The 23,291-nt window shown below is 36.3% G+C and overlaps 1 protein-coding gene across 1 annotated transcript in view; it reads left to right on the top strand.

The window, feature by feature from the left end:
- Positions 1-22,919, top strand: part of TNKS2 (tankyrase 2) — a 37,480-nt gene extending 14,561 nt beyond the window's left edge. The window contains 16 exon segments of the mRNA XM_082310100.1: positions 787-958; positions 1,150-1,229; positions 1,663-1,808; positions 2,238-2,403; positions 2,705-2,924; positions 3,346-3,455; positions 4,194-4,382; positions 5,160-5,412; positions 6,057-6,139; positions 6,747-6,867; positions 9,408-9,505; positions 10,151-10,225; positions 11,304-11,409; positions 12,819-13,005; positions 14,445-14,601; positions 14,891-22,919. Of these exon segments, the coding sequence (XP_082166226.1) occupies positions 787-958; positions 1,150-1,229; positions 1,663-1,808; positions 2,238-2,403; positions 2,705-2,924; positions 3,346-3,455; positions 4,194-4,382; positions 5,160-5,412; positions 6,057-6,139; positions 6,747-6,867; positions 9,408-9,505; positions 10,151-10,225; positions 11,304-11,409; positions 12,819-13,005; positions 14,445-14,601; positions 14,891-14,953 (2,226 nt within the window). The 3' untranslated portion in view covers positions 14,954-22,919.
- The last annotated feature ends 372 nt before the right edge of the window (positions 22,920-23,291 follow it).

Raw genomic sequence — 23,291 nt, 5'->3', positions numbered from 1 at the left:
TTATTCGGTGCTTCATTGTCCAGCAATAGTTTTGAAATGCTTAAGGGAAAAAAAAGTAGGGGATATGTATGACCAACAAGAAGCTAGACTGAACTGTACAACAGGTAGACTTTCGTGATGTTGTGTGCAGTAAAAATGACAGCAAAGGCAAAATGTTAAATTATAACACAGTATTTAGTTCGCATTTCCACAAAAAGAAAAAGTGGAAAGGAGATGCTCTCTGTAATGCTTGAATCCTCCAAAACTAGGAGTTGAATTTCTCTCTCATGGAAATTTGATTACAGCCTGACTGCTGTGAAGTTTCCAAAGCAATGATCAAAGCCAGAGGAACAGTAGGGAATACAAGTAACCTTTTGGTGCAGAGTTTTAAATTGTTAAATACACCTTCACTGAAACACATAGAAAGTCCTCAATCTGAAAAACCACAATAAGCCAATGCAGGTAAAAGCTGTTCTATATGTTGGCACTGAGGATTTGTGCTGCCATAAGCAAAATAATGGCCTACTTCTGTATGTAGTAAAATTGCTGTAAGAGTTTGTTTATGCTGAATTATTCACATGCCTCTAAAAGGGGGCTATTCTTCCTCAGTAAATGTAGTTATAGCTTTATGAACTGCTTTTGTTTAAATTTTATCTTTTTGAAATATCGTGACCTTTGGAAATACGCTGCATATGTTCTTTAATTAAAGTAAGAGGAATACTTCTTGTGAAACTTTCCCAGTCAGCAATGAAAACAGCTTTAATATTTAGTTTTGATGGTGATATTTCTTGTCTGTGTTATTTTTAGGTTAATGCGTTAGATAATCTTGGCCAGACCTCTCTTCATAGAGCAGCACATTGTGGTCATCTTCAGACGTGCAGGTTGCTGTTGAGTTCTGGATGTGATCCTTCCATTGTGTCTCTGCAGGGCTTTACAGCCTTACAAATGGGGACTGAAAGTGTGCAACAGCTCCTGCAAGGTACAACTGAATGTTGTGTGGTGCTTAGTTGCTGGCTGGGGTTAAATCACAACGTAAGGAAAGACAAAACTTGTCTATAATTGGTTAACTTTTTTTAAGAGAAATCCTTGAAATATTCAAATGATTTCCTCCTTAACAAATTCCTTCAACTACATACACTTACCTGTCATGCAACCTCATTTATTTTGCAGAAGGTATCCCATTAGGTAATTCCGATGCGGATCGACAGTTGCTGGAGGCTGCAAAGGCTGGCGATGTGGATACTGTAAAAGTAAGCTTAAACCTGTCCTAAAAATAAGAGGGAATTATATCCCAAACTATAATTTCTTAAAACAAGCAATCAAACAGCCCTTCACTGGCTGCTTTAGAGTTGTGATCCCTGTCCTAAAACCTTTGTATTGCACAAATAGTACAGATGACAAAATGTAATGTTCACTACCTCCAGAAGTTTGTCTTATGTAAAAAGCGCAAATAAGAAGTCACAGGTGTGGGTTTGGGAGGATGGAGTATTTAATTTTTTTTTTTCTTGGGACACTATCTGTGAAAAGTAACGGTTTTATGTAAAAATAAATTAAGAAATAAACTTTCTTTTTAGTTAAAACAATTTTTCAAAATTAGATGTGTATATCAACATTTTATGACTAAACTAAAAGCGTGCCAATGCTATATATAGTGATGTATGTTTTGTTTTGGGGATTTCACAGAAACTATGTACAGTTCAAAGTGTGAACTGCAGAGATATTGAAGGACGTCAGTCTACGCCACTTCATTTTGCAGCTGGATATAATAGGGTATCTGTTGTCGAATATCTTCTTCAGCATGGAGCTGATGTGCATGCAAAAGATAAGGGGTAAATACTCAAATGTATGTTTTCTTGGCAATTGTAATTGCTGATATCTGTCAGCTCTTGAATATTGCTAGCTGATAAGCATCCCATCTTTTTTCAGACATTAATTTTTTTAGATTTCATGGAAAGTTCTGTTAGAATGGAGATGTTTAGAATATCCACAAAAGTATTTTGCAGTACTTGAGACTAGAGCATCAAGAATTTCTCTGGCCCTGTGTTTTTGCTTCTCTTCAGTGCCACTGCTGATTGCATTTTTACCTCTTTGGCAGTAGATACTCCTACTATATTAGACTATTGTGGAAAATTTCAAAAAAAATATGTTTTTGTTATGGTTTGATTGTTGAAGGTGCATTGTGTTTTATGTTTATAGCACTTTGTGAAAAAAGACCCAATTTTTAAAGGGAATTTTTCTCTTTTTTCAATTGTTTCCAGAGGACTTGTCCCTTTACATAATGCTTGCTCATATGGTCACTATGAAGTTGCAGAACTGCTGGTTAAACATGGTGCAGTTGTCAATGTAGCTGACTTGTGGAAATTCACTCCCCTGCATGAAGCTGCAGCCAAAGGAAAATACGAGATTTGCAAACTCCTGTTGCAGGTATTACATATGCTAGAGAGAGGTTACTTTCTTTTCTTTCTTGTTCAGTCTGGAATCTGGTTGGACTTCTTCGAGAAATTGATTTGTGTTTTGTGGTTTCTAAATGATTGTAGTTAAATATATGTTTTCAGTAAAAGGGATACTATTAGCAACTATGTTATCCTTTCTCACACACTAGGTGGAAGGCTTTGAATGAAGGATTTGAATGTGTCAGAATATTTGCTCAATAAGGCATAAGATGCCTAAGATGAAACGTGTTTATTCTGCTTATGTACTTACCACCTGTTTTTGATGTGCACAGCATGGAGCTGACCCTACAAAGAAAAATAGAGATGGAAATACTCCTCTAGACCTTGTTAAAGATGGTGATACTGATATTCAAGACCTACTGAGAGGAGATGCAGCTCTACTAGATGCTGCAAAGAAAGGTTGTTTGGCCCGAGTAAAAAAGTTGTGTTCACCTGACAACGTCAACTGTCGGGACACACAAGGACGGCATTCAACACCACTACATTTAGCAGGTGTGTGTTTTATTTAACTGGTTTGATCAGAGTTACTGGTTACTGTGGCTGAACCTTCTATGTCTAAGCAAGTTAAAAGTGTGGCCTCAAGCTAGAGGATTCCATATTTTCTCTTCAAAAAAAAAAAAGTATGTTATGCATATTAATCTTATGTTCCTCTTCTAAACTGTTTAACTCTAATGACTTTCATTTCCTATTCTCTCTAGCCAAAGAGGATCTTTTAGTTTTATTGACAGAGGTTTTAAAACCAACTACTCTTAAATAGGGTGAAGCTGTCCTCACTAATAGGTAATACATTGTCTTCATTGGGATTGACATCTTAACTTTCAAGTATTTTAAGTGAATTACTACTTCTCTACAGCCTGTTGAGCATGTTTTTTTTAATATGTTCTATTTACCCTGTCCTTTTGCAACCTTCCAGCTGGTTACAACAATTTGGAGGTTGCAGAGTACCTGTTACAGCATGGAGCAGATGTGAATGCACAAGATAAAGGAGGTTTGATTCCTCTGCATAATGCAGCATCTTATGGGGTAAGTATCTCAAACTTTCTGAGGCTTTATTTATTTTAAAAATAAATAAATAAATAAAAGTGATACATTTCATTGACAGCATTGTGAGCCAATACTCTTCTAGAAAGGTTTTGCCATTGAGTTGTAATGTAATCTTATTTGTAAAATGCAAAAAGAATAATTCGATCATAATCAGCTCATTGTATAGGTGAAGACTTTTGAATTTGTAAAATCATGGTTGGAGTTTACAGAATTGAGCTTTCTGAACATGAGCACTTAGAATGCCAGCAGCCTGAAAGGTGTTCCCTAAAATGCATTTCCTTACCTGTGCCAGTCAAATTTTATCAACAAGATCTCATTTTCACTTATTTGGCTGGTGTTGAGACATTAATTGTTTTTTGTGGATTTCCTGGGTCTTTGTGCTTGGATCAAGTCTTTAATCAAAACAGTTGGAGTACTTTCCAAACTGGAAGTTCAAATTCAGGCGTTTTTTGTTTTTTCCTTCAGATTCCCCTGGATTTGGGATTCTGTTGTAGTCTGTTCCTTTTTCACAAGAGCAAAAATCTTTAACTTTTTACTGGTATGTTATAGGTGAGGAAGAAAACACCTTGTTTTAATACTTTTTTCTCTCATAATTAAAAAGTAAATGTATTCTAAGAAAATTCGGAATGAGGATTACAGAGAAGTATCAGTAATAGTTCTGAGTTAGTTTAATATGCTGTGGTGTCTTGGAATTTAACAGGTGTTTTTATTTTCCAGCATGTTGATGTAGCAGCTTTACTTATAAAGTATAATGCGTGTGTGAATGCTACGGACAAATGGGCTTTCACACCTCTGCATGAAGCAGCCCAGAAAGGAAGGACACAGCTTTGTGCCTTGTTACTGGCACATGGGGCTGATCCTACTCTGAAAAACCAAGAAGGACAAACGCCATTGGACTTGGTCACTGTGAGTGATGGGGCTCTTCTTGGGAAATCTGTACCTACCTGCCATCTGTGGCAGCTCATCTGAAAACTGTCCTTTAAAAAAAATAGTAATACGGGAACTTCTGCAAAATTTAGAATACTGAGGTGTCTCTGGTGTTTTTATGTGCCTGGTAAGGAAAGTCAGCAGAGCCTTTATAAAACTTCTTTAAACATTTTCTTGCTCAAGACTTCTTATTTCAAAATGGAGTAGGAAAAAACAAACAAACAAACCAACAAAAGGAATTCATGCTTATAATTTGATGCTTTTAATTCGGTACTTATAGTTTGACTAATACAAAAATTGTGGCAATAAAATGTAAGCAAACTTTGTAGCAACATAAATTTAGGAAACTATCTGACTGTTAAGTTTTGGGTGGTTTTTTCTAAGTATTGTAATAGAATTCAAAGCTACACTCAGAGTAACTGGTTTTTGTTTTGTAAATTCTGGTTGCCAGTAGTTTTTGTTTGCTTTTCCTAGAAAATGAATTTTGTTTAACTGTCCCTAAAGTTTTTTAGAAATATTGAAGTCTTCACTTTTTATTTTATTACAGTTTTTATTCATAAATATTTTACAGCTTCATCTGTGCTGTTGGCACAAAAGGCCGTTTGTAGGCTGCATTGTAAGATGCATATTTTTCCAATACGCATTTATTTATTTTGCAGTATACTTAAGAAGTCTGGAATAGTGATAATGCATTCTAGGAAAAAATGTTGTGTAAATGTGTTCCTCTGTTTTAATAAGTTGTTTTCTGCTATTTAGGCAGACGATGTCAGCGCATTATTGACGGCAGCAATGCCTCCTTCCGCCTTACCAACTTGCTACAAACCTCAGGTTATAAGCGTGTCTCAGACTACAGGTTCTACAGCTGATTCCCTGTCTTCTGTTCCATCCAGTCCATCCAGTCTGTCTGCTGCAAGTAGTCTTGACAACTTGTCTGGTAGTTTTTCTGAACTTCCTTCTGTTGTTGGTACAAACAGTGCAGAGGGAGCTACTGTTCTGGAGAAAAAAGAAGGTGAGGCTTTCTCAGTTAGGAATGAGTAACATTTTCTACTGTATGGTGAAAAGAATACCCAAGTGTGAAGTTTCCCACACATGCACACAGTTACTATGACATATGCAGTATCCCCATTCCTTATGATGTCGTTAGCGAGGAACAGAAGTCTAGAAGTCTTGTAGTATAAGATTTTAGTACTTTACCCTTACAGAATCTTTAAAATGTTCCTTTTTTTTGCTGTACAGAACCAAAACGGAGAATTGTGTTTTAAAAGAAAAGACACATGTAATTTGGCTCCATACCAAACAGTATTTTACTACCAACTTTATCTAGTTTCCAAGAGGCTATTCTTAGATCAGATATCTTGAAAAGGTTACTTCTATAACATTTTAGTTCTCAAAATATTTTCTGTTTGAACATGCATTTCTGGTAGCTAGTTAGTTGCTTATCTCATGGAAGCATAAAGACTGCTCTTGGGAGGGGTAGAAATCTTACATTAGGTAACAGTTCCCACTGGTTAGTGATATAGATATTTATGCCCCATCTTCAGAAGAGCAGGAATTTCTGTGTCTCTCATTATCGCTATAGACAGTGTGAGATGCATATACTTTATTTTGCAATACATGTATGAATGTTCATTGTGAGTTTTTCTTCTTACCCAGTTTCAGGTGTAGATTTTAGCATAAATCAGTTTGTGCGGAACCTTGGCCTTGAACATCTAATTGACATATTTGAGAGAGAACAGGTAAGTAGCTATATTTATTTCCAGATACTCAACTAGAAAGCAAGGAAATAAATACTGACTCTTTAGAATAACATAATGAGACAGATTCAAAATGAGTGAATGTCAAAAGGAGTTGAATGAAGGGAAAGAGTGTAACTGGATTTTTTTAAATCGATATATAATATAAATATATATTAAATTATATGTATATAGAGAAAACTGGGGGCAATAATGTCTATATCAGTTTGAGACTGTAGGTGTGTTTCCTTTCAGTGGTGTAAAAGGTGGAGTAAATAAGTAGTCAGTGTTGCTTAGTAATTTCTGGGTTTGTTTCTATTGGCTTGAATACTTCTAGAAAATTGCATTTCTTAATCAGAAACATGATTCTTGCAAACAATACCAGTTATGTGATTGTAGTTTGTAGCATATTTATTTAAAGACAAAAGTTTGGAGAAAACAGTTGAGCAAAAGTAAAGTACGAGAATGACACACTAAAGTCTCCAGTGTTCATGTTCTTTTCACACTTGCTTTTTATCTCAACTGTTGTGAGGTATATTTTCACTGTCATTGGCAGCTGTTCTAGTCTGTTGATGCTGTTGTACAAAAAATGGTGTTGCTTTCATTATAGATAACGCTGGATGTATTGGTTGAAATGGGACACAAAGAATTGAAGGAAATTGGAATTAATGCTTACGGCCATAGGCATAAAATCATTAAAGGAGTTGAAAGACTCATTTCTGGACAGCAAGGTATATACTTGTTTCAAGTTATTCTGTAATACTGCCTTTATAGAATCCATTTTATAGATGCTTTAGATTATTCCAAATTGTATATCATTAAAAAGAATTGATAATAAAACTTGTCCTAGAAAATGGCACTTCAAATGATAAGAATTTCTTCTGACTTGAAACATAAGTGCTTTTATTTGTGCTGTGAATTACTGTGAATCTCACCTTTCAGTTCTTTAATTCTTTTTTTTTTTTTTTTTTTGTCATCACTGTTTTGTGTTTACTTAGGTAAAGTGTAGATCTAGTGCAAAATGATCGTAAGCTTTTTGAGGCAGGGAGTATTTTTCTTCATTGGAGCACTCTGGAGAGCAGAGCACATTCTCTACGGATGGGTTAGGGCCTATTATGTACTATTCCATTGGGTTCTGCGAAAGAATACTGTGTTTGCTCTCTCAGAAAGCCAGCTGAAATTCTTTATATATATACTTTTCTTTAAAAATACATTGGCTTAAAAAAATTGGTGTGCTTCCAGTGAACCAAAATTAACATAATCGCTTTGTTTAACAGCTTCAGCTTGTATTGAAGTTTTTGCTAAAGCCTCTTTATGTGTGCAGTACTGTCGATCCAGCACAATCCTGGGAATAGTACGCTTCACTTAACTATGACTGCATAAGAGATAAAAAAACGCCAAACCTTTGTTTCCTCCTTGTCTCACTGAGACATCATTTAGTATTGTTTTGCTGTGTTTCATAGAAATTGAATCAATTAATTAGAATTGGTAGGATTTTTTACCCTCCTGAGACACCATCTGTGAATTCTGATTCTAAAATCGGCACTCCATAGTAATGAGAGTCACCATCCGAAGCTCTAAATTATTTTTTGCTCCTTAAAGCAGTATTAACCGACCCTTAAGATAGTCCTTTTCCTAGTAATGAAGTATTTAAGCGAATCTTCATAATTTTCTCTTAATGGTTTTTGACAGATTCATTGAGTATTTTGGATAGAACTTACTTACAAGGTGGAATTTCAGCCTCGTGTCCTGTTTGCGTTCTAAGGTTACCCAACCAGTAATCATATACTGTTTTTTGCCTTCCAAGTAGGATTGATGTATTTTTGAACATATGCATATTTGTATATATTTTAATATGTCTGTACATAGACAGAATGTCAAACATCTAAGTCCTTCACCACTTGCACCCCGTTCTTTCTAGACCCTTGCTGTCTTGCCCTGAAAGGCCTGACATTTTCATTTGTAACATTAGGCACAGGCATAAGTACTTAAACTGAATATTTCAACAGCTCTTATTTTTTTTCTAGGGTGTGTTTTTGGGGCAGAGAGGATTGTTGTCGTTTGGTTGTTTTGTCGGTTTTCTATATCTTGCCATGGTGCTCTTGCACTCAGCTATGTTTGCACTGGTATTTTGACATGTCTTCCTGAACACAGTATAGCCATTATTTTGAGGTTAGTAGGGCTTTTGTGGAAGAGCTTTATTTTGGTGCTTTCTTGCCAGGGTTTCTTGCTCCTGAACACTCTATTCCAGTTGCACACTGCTAACATGAGGCTCCTAACTGTGGATGAATCTGTAATTTCCTTTTTCCCCACATTATTCCTTTCTAGAGACGTTATGACAGACCCAGCATCTAACTCTGGTCACCTGCTAGTTCTCTGGGAAGGCCATGGGCAAAAAGACACCTGATACTCACTGTCTTTTGTATTCTTATGTCCAGTAATTACATTCCCATTACTTGCCAGTTGTGATTGAAGTCTGTATGTAATTGACAATGGATTTTGTGTAAAATTTAAATTTTTTTTTTTTTTTTTTTTGAATGATAGAGAAGTTTCCTTTAAGCATTCAGTATCAGACTCAGGCCTTTTCGGTTCACAGACTATCTTAGTTCTTTTGTCAGCTCTTTCTGTGTGATCCATGGGAAAAATATTCCTACTGAATTCACACTTCAAGTCAATTCTCTTGTTGATGGTGCCATTGCCATCAGTAGTCATGGACTGCATACAGGGACAGGTTGCTCACTGTTTCACTGCCTAGAGTTGAAATGAACTCTTAAGTAAGCAAATGCTTACATGTAGTTTCCCTGTCACGTACATTAACATAATGAGCTAAGCACAGACAAATGGGTTAGTGTGTCTGAAATGTTTATTCTTGTTGAGAGAATGATTGATCAGTATCTACAGAGCAAGGAAAATGATTGCCATTAATCTGCAACCAGACCCAGCTGCTGTGCTTCTCATGGCATTTATAGTGTATGCATGGTAATGTATGGGTAAAGGTTATAAACAGAGGTGCTGTAAAAGTTTGTTTGAAACTAATGAAATTATTTGAGGGATTGCACTTCAGCATCTGCAAAAATGTATGTGGCTGATGGAAGGCAATTAAAGTCATTGGTAATCTCTGCCTTCCTTAGCAGCTAACCTCTTCATTTTGTAAACTGAGTTTTGAGAAAATGGTCCCTTTAAAAAGAAAAATTTGTTGCTAGTTATCATTCCAAATCAGCAGTCTTAAAGCAGTTTCTGAAGCTGTTGTTGTGTTTTGTTATATTCACAGGACTTAACCCATACCTGACTCTAAATACTTCTGGTAGTGGAACTATTCTCATAGATCTTTCCACTGAAGATAAGGAATTTCAATCAGTAGAAGAGGAGGTATGCCTTTCTTTGTAGTCTCTCAGTATTTTTGTTATTTCTACTAAGGAGGTAGAAAAAGAAGTATTGCTAGTCAATTTAACAGTGCAATAAACATCTCTAAGCCTAAGAAAAACTTGCCTAAGGATACTTCAAATTTCCAGCTTTGACTGCACCACTAATCTATGCTCATGACATATGTAACTTTTTTCTTACTTACATTATTACTGCTTGTAGTATTTTTAAAACCTCTACCATATAGAAAAGCGCTTTGATATAACATATAAATTCTATGCTACCGATTGCCTGTTATACACAGTTTTAAGTCACTTCCTTCCAAAGCGTCATAATCACACAGGACAAAATTCTGAGGAAACAATATTCTAAATTGATTGGTGACAGTCTTTTTCAATTTGAAAACTAGACCACAGACTATTCAAGATACGTTTTAAAAAAAAAAAAAAAAAAAAAAATCATTAAATCTGTTCATGTGCATCCACAAAATCTAGCATTACTTAACATACAGTCCTTGCCTAAAAATTTCTTGTATGATTTTTTTCAATTTTTAAGACAGAATTAGTTATTTTGATTATTTGACTGTGTGAAGAATATGTGGTTTGAATGTGTTCTGAAACGGTGATCCTGCTTAAAATTCTCAATCTTCAGATGCAGAGTACTGTCCGAGAGCATAGAGACGGAGGGCATGCTGGCGGAGTCTTCAATAGGTACAACATCTTAAAGGTAGCTATTGCATTTTTATGGTCAATGGTTACCCTTTAGAGTTTTAGCTGAAAATAAAATGTCCGTAAAATGTTCTACATTCGTTTGTTGAGTTCCATAATGTGATAAGATGTGCTGTTCTGAGACATGCACAGCAAAAAGATCATCTTCCAGGGAAATTCAAAGAATAAGATTATATGGAAAAACTGCTTATGGGTTAATAGTCAGTAAGAAATTTTATGAGAAATTGACATAGAAGGACCTCACAGAAAACTGCAGAATGTTTGAAGAAAAAGACAGAAGGTTTTACAGGAAACAACAGAAGGTTTCTGTTGAGGGGATGGTAGGGAAAAAAACAGCAAGAAGTGAAAGCAAAACTCTTGAAGCATGGAAATTAGGGTACCTATTTTGGCTTGATTTAAGACCAAAGAAGCTTAAAACACCAGGCAGTAGACAACCTTGCTTTAAATAATTTAGTGGAATTTTGGTTTGCATTCTTTTTTTTTTTTTTTTCTTTTCTCTGAAGAAATGGTAATTTTCATTAAAATGATAGAGATTTTGATTTGCAAGTAAGTACTACTAAGTTTTATTGTGAACTGATGCTACAGTTTCCCCAGTAGAATTGATACGCTGTTTCTAAACACATAAGGCTTTGCAAATGTTCAGCATATGTCTGCAGAGAGTACATAATTTACTTTCTTTTAAAAGCGTTCTAGAAGTCTTCATGGAAGACACTTCTTAATTTACTAGATGGTCTTTTTACTAGTGGCTTGGCATCAAGCTATGTTTGGAGAGATACTCAAGTAGAATTGGGACTAAGCCTGCTAAATTTAAATTAAGAAGTATTGCTCAACAGATGTTTAAAATTAATTGATTCTTAATTAACCATATAATTATAATTTACTTAAGTTATGCTACAACAATCAACCTCTGCAGGATAAGTTAGAGGATTTGTGTTTCATTGAGTTCTAAGGAAAGTTCTTGTTTAAGTGGCAGTGTAATTGTACTGTGGTATAGCTGCTATAGGTTAAATATCTGTCAAGTAAAGCAAACAGAAGCTTTCCGTTTCAGGGAGGAACTTATATTTTGACTGTTTCAGATTCAGAAAGTGTGCAACAAAAAACTATGGGAGAGATATACTCACAGGAGGAAAGAGGTCTCTGAAGAGAATCATAACCATGCTAATGAAAGGATGCTGTTTCATGGTGAGATACTGAAATGCACTTTATGAACTCATTTCACCATCAACACTCTTTATTGGAGGGTTTCTACTGTCTCAAACAAAGTAAACTTTCTCAGTGGAAATAGGTTCTAGGTTTTGCATGAGTTTTATATGAACAAGTGTTTGTATATGTCACAATGGGGACATATGAAATTTGCATCTCCATGTCTCTCCCTAAAGGAAACTTCAAGTTCTAACTGAAAACATTTTAGCAGTTATGAATGGAGATTAAGGAGTGTGCCTCCTCCTTGGTTAAGTTGTTAATTCTATTTTATGGACTGTATGACCAAAATGATTAAGGGTCAAACTTTATTCTGCTGTGGGTTGTTTTGGCGTGGGATTTTTTGTTTTCTTTTTATAATTTGCTAAGTTAGTTCTTGTTCATCATTCCAGAAAATATGGCTTATAATTAGCAAATTAAAGCCAATTGAAAGCTCTCCTACACACAAATACGTAGTTTGTCCTGACAAGCAAATTCAGCAAGTTCACGGTACATTCTTACAATGAAAGCTACGTAGTTCCCAACATAATACATTACTGTTGGAAGCAGCAATAACACAATAATGAACCGCTTGCCCAAAATTGTAGATATCTAAATCCTGTCTGACTGTGGTCTGTACCCCTGTAAGAGGAAATGGCCTCTTAATGGAATGACCTGTCTTTAAAGGAAACTCTCTTTTAAATTAGTTAGATAATAACAAAATTATCCCTGGAACAAAGCAATTAATGCCTTATGAGTGTTCTATTTTTTTTTAAGTCTTTATGTTTTTTTAAGCATTAACATATGTCTTTAACCGAGTATGCCACTTGCAGAAGATGACGAGCTAGGTTTTTCCCGTCCTCATGTGGAATGTTCTTCTGCTTCATATACAGTTTTATCATCTTTAGGCCGGAAGATAAGGCTTTGGATTATTTTCACTATAATTCTCAACATGACTCTGAAATGCCATGTTCTCTTAGAACAGATTTTCTCTAAAGGTGCTTTCATATTTATGTATACTGTTATAAAAATCCTTACTAAAAAAACCTGCTCTTTTTGTGAAAATTAATGGGTATCAGGTGTCTTGCGATGCAGAATCCAACCATCTTGGTTAGAATGAAGCTCTGCCAAAGGGAGTCCAGATCCACAGAACCTTCTCTTGCAGAAAGAGTTGTCTCAGATATTATCCTTTGTAAATCTTTGTTAAAAATGTACGCTTATCAGCTGCTGTCATTTGTGTAATACCTCTAGCAAATTGGCTATGAACATCTGAGGTCAGAATTTCTGCAGATTGATTTCCTTGTATGTGTAGAAAAACTGTACAAAAAAAAAGTTGGTAATGGATGACTGAGTTGTGACACATGCAGAAATCTGTATGCCGTATTTTTAGTATTTTGGTTCCTTTCTCTTAGGCTCCCCATTTGTGAATGCGATCATTCACAAAGGCTTTGATGAGAGACATGCCTATATAGGTGGCATGTTTGGAGCTGGGATTTATTTTGCTGAAAATTCTTCCAAAAGCAATCAATATGTGTATGGAATTGGAGGTGGCACTGGATGTCCGATTCACAAAGATAGATCTTGTTATGTTTGCCACAGGTAAGTCATTCGAAAGAATCAGATTTTGCCTTTGTATATTGTGTTATAGACCATCAAGTCAGCAGAGTCTCTCTGAAGAAAGATTTGCTTGATAACCAAACCTTCTCAGCCCTCTCTATATGCTGGGCCTAATAGAGACTTTCAGAAAACTTTGATATTTAAGTCTTAAAGAATCTTTCACCATCTTCAGTGCATTTAACCAAACCTTTGCCCTTAATGTAAAAATCAGACTTAGGTAGCCAGAGAGTGAAGAAGACCTGCTAGATGCTTGTGTGAAAGATGCAGCAATATGAGGGTTTAGTCCATTGTGTGTTGCAGATAAAGGAGAAATTCAGTCATATTCAGATGCTATATTTCTTTGAGGGTGATGTACTTTGTAACAGGCAACCCCCACATCACCGCTGCTTCACACACTAAAATATAGATGTGGATTTGTGGACTCTGTGCCACTAATTGAGTTCTTAAATCCACTTCTCTGCAGAACAGCTGTTATGTCTTATTGACACCATCAGTTCAGAATAAAGTCACTCTTACTGCATGGAGTTAATTGTGGTAGTGGCCATTGTTTCAATCAGGAGAATATTTTGTGTGTGCGTACTGTTTTACATTGGCCTCACGGGGATAAGGTCATTCTTCCAGTTCCCTTCCTTGAGTCTCTACCACTTTTCACATTGCTTACTCTTTCCTGGCATTCTCAAATAAAGAGAATCATCTTCTAGAGTTATAGAGGATGTAGAGTCTTTTCATGCTTTCTAAAGTTTTGAATAAGTTGTTTTTTTGTTTGTTTTTTTTTAATTTGTCTTGTGTGAAGAGTTAGAAAAGCAAAAGTTTTGGCTGAGCATAAGGGTGCATAACATTGGTCTGCAAAAATGCTGAGATTCCATTGCCATTGCAATAGTACATATTTAAAGAAATAAGTACCCTTGTTATGTCTTTTTATAATGAAAACAACATAACATACTGACAAATGCTAGTATGACGTATTTTGTGTTGACCTAGAGTTTGCACTTGGCCTTGATGTTGATTTGGCTGTTAGATACAAATCTAGTGTTAGAACACAAGTGAATTATGTTGTTAGTATGAGTGACAGAAAGGGCACCCTCGGAAAGCTTTTTAAAAATCCAGACAAATAAAAGACACTACAAAAAGGTAGTGACAATCTTTGAGTACATTGTTAAGCATGCTGTTTCCAGTAATTAAAATAAATGTTTTTCGATGTTATTACTAACCCTTTCCTCAGGCTAAAGAGCTTTTCCAAAGGGAGCGTAACTTTTGTCCTTCAAAATAGACCTTCAGAATTTTGTGAACTACAGAGAGTGACTAAAGTGGCTTTGAAGTTCCACTGTTCTCCTCAAGTAAAAGTTTCAAATTATGAAGATAGTCTTTCTGGAGCTTCACAAGCATTTTGTATTCATGGTCCTTTTTCCCTTTTAACACAGGCAATTGCTGTTTTGTCGTGTAACACTGGGCAAGTCTTTCCTGCAGTTCAGTGCTATGAAAATGGCTCATTCTCCCCCAGGACATCACTCGGTTACTGGGCGACCCAGTGTAAATGGATTGGCATTGGCAGAATATGTCATTTACAGAGGGGAACAGGTAAATAGCTTTTCGATTTGTTTTTTCAGACTGTTTTTTAAAAGGCATGTAATGTGTTGGGTTTTTTCCTTACTTTGGAGGTGCTAGGACTTGCTTTTGTCTTAAAACAAACTCCAGCTGTGGTTGCAGGTGAAAGGATCCCTGTTTCCTGAATGCTCCAGGCATTTTACCTCTGACGTTTTGCCTTTTTTTTCTTTGGCATAAATACTTTTTTCCTGTCTCTAGCAAACATTCTGAATTTATCCAGAAAATGAAATTATAATAAAGAATGTGTGTGTCACTCTTTCAGGCTTATCCAGAATACTTGATTACTTACCAGATTATGAAACCTGAAGCCACCACTGAAGCTTAAGACAAATTACTTGTGGGAAGCCATCAGACTTTGGATGCGACGATACTAATGGCTGCCATCCTGTCAATTACAGCGAGTTGTTGAAAAATTTTCATGCACAGGTGGTGTGGTAGCAAATGTGAACAAAATATGCCATTTTTGACTTGATAAAGCTTTAATAATGTACAGTATGTTTTTCTAAAATTTCAGAAATGTCCTCTTTTTCAGCACTTTAACAGATACCATTCCAGGCATAAACCGGGGTTTGGCTGTACTAAATGGTAAACAAAAATTAACTTGAAACAATGGTTTTATACAACACTGCATTGAAATTTAGCAGAAATTGTAATGCTCTATACAGGAACTCATTTTACTAATACTGTGTTCTTTAAAACACTGCATTTACACTGAAAACGTTTTCATTTGTAAAACTGTAAATAAGAGCTTTTGTACTAGCCTGGTATTTATTTACATTGCTTTGTAATATAAGTGTTTTAGAACTGCAACCTTGTACAAAATGTTTTTTTCCAGATGTTGCTTTGTTCATCTGTGTTTTCTCATGCACGATAGATTTGAAAAGCCAATTTTTTTTCAGGGTTTATCACTTATTTGTGAGGGAGAAAGCAAATTTTATCGGAAGAGATTTAGAAATATCCAACTTTAGAAATATCCAACTTTAGATTGAATACGCAAATGTTTGTTCTGTATTTTTATTTATGAGATATACATTCCTGAGAATGATGGGCTATGAAAATAGAATGTTCCAGCTGGATACTAAAGTGTTTTTCCACCTACTTCCTAGAGTTGCATATTTTATTTCTGTAAAATGTCTTCGGAAGTTTTTTATTTAACTATAGGCATAGTTAACCTGTATCCTTACTTCAAGGCTAGTAGACCTTGCAAGTTACAGTTTTAGTAAATTATTTTATTTGAATGTAGCTGGAAAATTAACCTCAAGGAGGTCTGTCTTGAGTTCCTCTTGCTTACATTTAAGCCAGGAAGTTAAATAGTTTATTACTTATATGAGGGCAAACAACTTGGCCTTTTTTGTATGCTTATTTTGGTAAATTAATGTACCTGTTGGTGCCCTCAGGATATGAGTATTGCGAGGTGGAAATGTTAAAAACCATTCTGTCATCTCCTGTGTTTCCTCCATGTTAACGTAAGCTGTAGTTGAAGCAGGTGCGTAGAAGTGTGTTTATCTGCAGTGCTTTTGGCTGAGTGGAACTGGTCAGGGTGCAAGGTTCTGCTCCCTGTGCTCGGCCGGCTGGGCAAGGAGTGTGCAAGCGGGATGAGCAGCTCTTCCGTGGCAGCAGCTGCCCTCGGTAGCCCTTCTAAGACCGCTTGGGTGGAGGAAGAGTACAAAAGGTAAAACCCCCTGTTCAAGTCTCATTCGGGGTTACTGATGCACCGATCGGTTTGGTCAGCCCTATCATAGTTCTCTTGTATATTCTGCTTCTCTTCCATCTGCAGTTTTTACTTACATATTTCAAGGATATGTTAAATACAAATTATAGTTCATTTGGGGTTAAAGTGGTTAGGAGTATATTTTAGTTGTTTTATATTTCTACATACGGGACACTGTCCCAGAAGACAATTTGTCTGCAGGGCATGTTATCATACCATGGTTTTAAATGTAGTAACTGGTCAAGATAATGAAATCGTCTTGCTGATGTGGTGGTTATGTGATTATGCTCTATGTAAAAATGTATTGAACCTTACCCAGTTATGTGGGGAATATGAATAATAAGATTGCATAACTCTTGCAGAAAGTAATATTGGCTATGAATAAAAAAGGCTTTGATTTTTAGGTACTTTCTCCCAGCATGTTGCCTGTTCCTTAGGTATAGTAATGCTGGAATTTGTGTTCATGCAAAATCTGTTAAGTATGTTTAAAATTTTTTCGTTATTGCTAAAATGCTTCATTCTCTGTGAATGATCATTTAATGTCTTGTAAAATATTGTGGTATGATAGCATTTTAAGTGGTACCACAATGTTGGTTTTTGTCTGTTTGGGGATTTTTTGAGCTGTTTTTTTTTTTTTGCATGACATACCTTGCACTCTGAAGATGGAAGCTGTAATGATTTGATAATACTGACTATTGAGGTGAACCTTTAATCTCTTGTGCAATTAGTTCTGCTTTACTCATCTTGAAGTGTCTTTACATGTACTGTATAACATTCCATATCCATTTAACACTAAATAAATTTAATTCACTGGTTTTCTGGTAGCATGAGAGTAATTACAGATGTAGTATGTAAACCCATTGTTTTAAATGTAAGCATGCACAATACTATAACAAACTACATCAGTAGAGGGGAAACTAATTGCGTTAAATAGAAAAGCTTTTAATGTGGATGCAAAACTGTAAACACTGTGGAAGCTTGTAGTTTGGTATATAGCTAACAGCTTTAGCTACCAGTGAAAATATTTTAATAATAAATCTAGAAGTAAGCTTCAATTTGTGCACCTAAAAACTCCATTATATGGTCCAAAACTGAAAAAGAAAACTGCCTTATGTTGGTTTTGTAAAAGGAAGAGTAACCTGGAAAGTCTTACCTTTCAGATAACTGCACAGGTAGCAGTATGATACATACATGAGCAGCAACGAAAGTACTGCGTAGATCACTTGTAGTATCGCAGTAAGTAAATAATTTTATTTCAGTAGGACCACTTACATGGTAGGAGGTTTCCAAAAGCAGACTTGTATAGAAGATTTAGATAGATATGAGCACTAGAGGGCAGGAAAGCAACTGTTTAGTAAGATTAAAGGTGATGAAAATCTTCAAAGTATCTTGGCAGTACAACTTCTGATAAAATTGCTTCTGAAAATTCCACCTATCTAGGTTGTAAAAAATTAAAATTAACTTTCCATTCTGCATTAGTTTTTTAAAAACTAAGTAATTAGTATAAAAACAACTGCTGCAAGTAAGCAAATTGAAAATGTCAGGGTTTTTTCTTAAAAACTTTCCTCATAACTTAGACCTTGGTTCTTAGAAATTAAAAAATAATTTAGCCAGACTCTTCTGTCATATGTAACTGAAAAACTTAAGATTATCTGTACAATGCATGTTCAAGAGGCATGTGGGCACTAATATTGAATGGCAAGAACTGTAAAAGGAGTTGCCACTGTCTTTTCTACCCTGAACTTGCTCATTAAACACCATGCTGTGTGTGTATACATGTGTGTGTATGTATGAGTACACACACTTGCTCACTCTCTCACTTCATTCACCAAGAAGCTGAGAAGTTAAAAAAGTGACTTCTCCAGCAGACCACCATTGTCAGTGAGGGTGCTGCAGCCTAGGAGCCATTTCCCCTTCTTCTGCCCATCTTCAGAACTTAATGTAATAAAACAGTTTTTCTCTTTTGCTGGAAACAGCAGTAGAACCCCATGGGCGGCTTGCCTTCTGCCTTCCAGTATAAAAGTATAAAGGCTTGATTTGTACTCATCTAATGCAACAATACAGCAAAGACCGCTGTCTCGCCTTCAGTGAAGTGGAAGATCAGAGTGCCTGAGGTCTGCCCCTCTCTGGTTCTTGAACTTGTGCTTTCCCTGCACCCACTGAAGTTGCAGTAGGTGGAGATGGTGTCAGCAAGGGCAGTGCTGTAGTCGAGGGCGTGGAGGGAGGTGTGTGCCTCTTTTTGCCCCTTTCCAGCAAGCATAAGCAACGGTACTTCTGCGAGTATCAAAGGGTTTCTTGCCTCTGCCTGTGGCTCACTAGATCAGCAAAAGCTGCAGGCAGCCAGAACAGAATACAAGATAAAAAAGAAAAAGCATGTAGATGATTGGTTTGAAGTTAACATGTTCTGCTCTAAATAGGGGCAAGGTTGGTAACTGAGAGAAGATAGACAGGAGGGGAGAGAGAATAAAAGAACAACAACCTATGAAGAAAGGAAGGCAAGTTCTACAAGCGCTGAAAAGTTATAGTAGGAATAACTAATATAATTATTAGGCCAAGGTAAATGTGGTACATCAACTTTCCAGCTTATGTTGGGAATCATTTCTGCCCGTTTTGAGTTAAAACAGCAAACAAGTGTTGATGTGTAGACATTGCAGGGATTTCAAAATAGCTCCTCTTGAGAAGAACATACATGGTTAGGAGGAGAAAGTTGCAGCCAATTCAAAACATTAACATTAGACCTGGGAAATAATGAGTGCAAGAAAAAGAAATAGGATTTAAAACCTGAAGGCAAATGTCCTATACAGTAGTTCTTAAAAACATTATTTTTGAAGCATTGATTATCCGAGACAAGCTGAAAAACCACAGTAGATCAGCATACCAGTAAATTACAAGTATGTCACATTAAATTATTTACCTGGATCCTGTCTAGTGGTAGGATGGATATGGGGAGGTGGGGGTGGGCATTTTAATGCAGCCAGAAAATTCAAGGAAGGAAGTGGAGGTCAGATCCATCTCTCCATCTGTAATCTTGATAAAACCCCGAAATGTATTCAGCTGCAACTCAAGTATCTGGGGTTTTAATGACTGGCAGCAAAGGGACCGGGGTGGTTTCTTACATGGTACAATTGCAGCGTACGTGATGCCATTGCGCAATGCACGTGTAGCGACACAGCTAGGGGAATGTTTACTTGCAAAGTTTTTAAGTTAGGACCGTTAAGAGTTTTCAAAAGATCATAGCAGTAGTATTTGCAAACCTTAATATTTAAAATAGATGTAAATTGTTTAAGGAGCAAAAGAAAATGCACTAGTGCCTGAGAATGTATGATTGAGACTTTTTATAGTTGGGGAAAGCAGCTTCATGTCCACTGATAATACTGTTTACAGATCTGGGTTGGTACATGTGGGAAGGGATTAATACTGAATGAAGCTAATAGAAATGGACTTGAAAGTAGTCACTTATTTCTGGGCTAGTGGTGTATGGTTTTATGTTGTCTAGGTGCTCTTCAAAAAGGTAATGTTTTCCAGCAATATATTTGGAAGCTTATTTCACAACAAGAAATTTATTCAATTTTATGAGCCAACAAGAAATTTATTCAATTTTATGGTCATAGATCAATAGATGGATATAGAAGCAGAACTTCTTTACCAGTCTGATAAAGAAGCGGGTAAATAAATTAAGCAAGTAAATAGTATTGACATGTAAGTAGAACTGACATGAACAAAGGAAAAAATGGATGTTGTTGCAAAAATGAGTAATCATAAGTCAATTAGTGTGTATAATACTTATGACCCAACTGAGGAAGATATTGTATCTAATAGTTTTTAATTATTGAAGTAGTCAAAGTGGAAGCTGACAGCAGTTAAATTAAGTATTGTTCTAATTAATGATAGAATGAACTACCAAGCAGTCCAAAAGTGTCATCTTTAGATAAATAAATCTGGATGTCATGACCAGTGTCTGATAGATAGTGGTTCCCTATGTGGAAGAATTTTACTGAAGCATTGCAAACATGCAATAGAATAAATTAGATTTGGGTTGGTATTAAAGGACTTCATTTTCAATAATAAATATTCATTGGAGCACCTGTTTTCATAAAATAAAGTCTAATTCAGGGTTTAGGGAAAGAACTAGGAGAGCTTAGCAGTAGGTTACTAAAACCCAAAGGTGTATAAATAATCAAAAAAACATATAAATAAGGGCAGTTTCACAGATAGCATAGTCCCAGTAATAACATGAGGCCCCTGAAGCACATAGTATAGAAGGTGTTATTTAATGCAAAGATTCTAAAACCAGTGATCAGGCAAAGAAATAAATCTGACTTCAGAATAAAGGGCCTAATGGTAAAGCTTATTTCAAAAGATCAGGAATGTGAAAATGCACTAGAAGCTGCAAAAACATAAGTTTTAAGAGAAGAAAAAGTTCTCCTGTTGGGACTAGAGCTCTGTGAATGGAGAACAGGTTAGGATGTTACTAGTAAGATGGACTTCTAAAGGTGCAGAACAGACAGACCTTGAAGAAAAAAATAGGGTTAAAAAAGGCGGGGGGGATTGACTGAGCATCTCTGAGCCTGGTGGCAGGAAATGTTAACAGAGAAAATCTGGTCAGTGGTATACCAGAAGATCTGAAATAGCCTACACAAAATTAGAATGAAAGGCACTAAGTGTCGTGATAAGGAGACAAAAATAGAGGAAAGTGCCGCTCTTAACCGCGGTGAAGAGTAAGTCAGATTGCTGAATTTCTGCAATAAAAAACTTTAGAATGAACCTCCTATCCAACATCCTATTTATATATGCCACATAACCATTTTAAATAACTTTAAAAGCCTCTGAGCATTTGTATAATCAGACTCAAAATGAGATGGAGTGGCAGAATGATGAGCTGGTGCTAGCACATTTCAAGCAATCCTCAATGGTAGCACAGAGCAGACTAGTCCCAGGGGGGAATTCTCATGGGAATAACCCGGTATGGATAGAGTTGGACAAAAAAATACGGAAACCTGCTCTCTTTATGTAATTGTGTATTAGACTATACTCCAAGGCACTTCTTCTGAAATAGCACCTGCTATTAAAAGTGTGCTTAATCAATTGTAATTTCAGAAACACTTAATAAAAAGAACAGATGTTTGTAAAATAGAAGAAAGAAGAGTAATTTCAGACCTGGACCAATTAAAAGGAATATTTCACACTTACTGTAAATGGAAAGATTTATTCAGGGGCCTGCTTTAAAACCAGTTTTGGATTGGTTTATATATTTAAAGTACCATGCGTCTGCTGTAGGGAGGTAGTCCAGCAGAAATACTGAAATTATGACAATAATTTGCAAGAGATATGAGAACCTTGTACATGTGGCAACTTTTAATGGCCAAGGACTCGTACAAAATGGTCCGTAAACAAACAGTTACGGATTTAGGTATGCCTGCTTTCTGTCTTCTGAGACTCCCCTCCCCATTCCCAGAAAATGCCAGCTTTTCAGTAAAGGAGTTTAACAAAATGTATGAGTTAAATATTTCGTATATCAAGTTTTGGTTGTGTTTATTTTTTTGAAAAGAAGAAAGAGTAATGATGCCATGATGTACAATTAATAGCTTAAATATTAATTGTGTAATAGGGTGCATTGTTATGTATTACAGATGTTTTATTGCAATATCAATAAATAACATATTTTCCTTTTTAAAAAAGAAAAAAACTTTAAAAAAAAATGCTTAATATGTTTCCTTCACTGGACTGATTTTATAGTACAGATTTTGGGGAGTTTGTGGTGCAGCATCTTTAACCTACTTGAAATACTGTTAAAATAGTGGGTTTGGACTCACTGACCTACCAGTTTTAGCATAATGAATTTTTCATATCTGTAAGCATGATGAAATCACATGTATTTGCCTCAGAATTCTGTTATTCTCAGAAAAATTAATCAGAACTATATTTGTACATACCCTAATTTAGCAATACAGGTATTTTAAGGTTATTAACTGCAACAGTTGGCTTCTAAAGAAGCCAACTAAATTTTGTCTCTAAAATTTACTTCCTGAGCTAAGCTTTTGCTTGTCCACATCAGGAAAGGCTTGCGGGTAGTTCGGGAAGGTTGAGGCAGCCAGATGATCTGCCTCTCTTCCCTGAGCGGTACGGAGGGGTCCCTATCGCCCTCTCCATCATCACTGCCCCAGGTGGCTCCAGAGACCCCCGCTCTCAGAGGTGTCACTGAACAAGCAGCCCTGCAGCCTGTGTTCACCTGAAAGACTCAGGCTCTCAGCGGTGGCACCTTCTCCCTTGGCGCAGACCGCGGGGACTTGCTGGCGTTAAGGACCCCGGGTTCTTGGTTCAGAGTCTGCCCTGCTGTAGACTCTGTACCCCATCTGAAGAAGCGCTAGGAGTCTGTTCTGTGTGGCTGGAGCTTCATGATCTAAAACGTCTGAGTGATGTTTTGGATGGCGTGTGACAGGAATGTGCACATCCTAAATAAACAGCAATTTGCATGAGGATCTCTGTGCCTATAGATAGCGGACAGCCCAGTATCATTTTTATTGCTGGAAATTCCTGTTTCTCTACAGATGTTACTCTACAGCATTTGCTATAATTTTGCCTGGTTTCTTTTTTCAGCCCGACTCTGTAATAAGGCGATTCGACCCAGAGGTCTGAGATTGTCATAATATCCACTGAGAAGCTGAAACCTCACAAACAAGTGAGGTTTATCCAGCTTGCTCCCAGGTAACTTCACACAAAAGTATCCGTTGTGGTGCTTTAATATACACCCTGTAAAAGCAAGTTAGATTAATCCTGGTTGATACTAAAGAACCTAAATTGCAACTGGCAATTTTAGACCTTGTATTTGAGAAGGATAAAGTGAGTACATATTTCTAGAGGTCTTTGATTTAGAGAACTTTGCTTGCTTTGAAATAGGATGTTTCAGTTCTCAATGTTAAATCAGAAGAGTAAGATCACACCATAATAAAAG

Source organism: Platalea leucorodia, assembly GCF_965183815.1.
Source record: "Platalea leucorodia genome assembly, chromosome: 4".
Classification (NCBI taxonomy): Eukaryota; Metazoa; Chordata; class Aves; order Pelecaniformes; family Threskiornithidae; genus Platalea; species Platalea leucorodia.
This window is presented reverse-complemented; position numbering and strand designations above follow the sequence as displayed.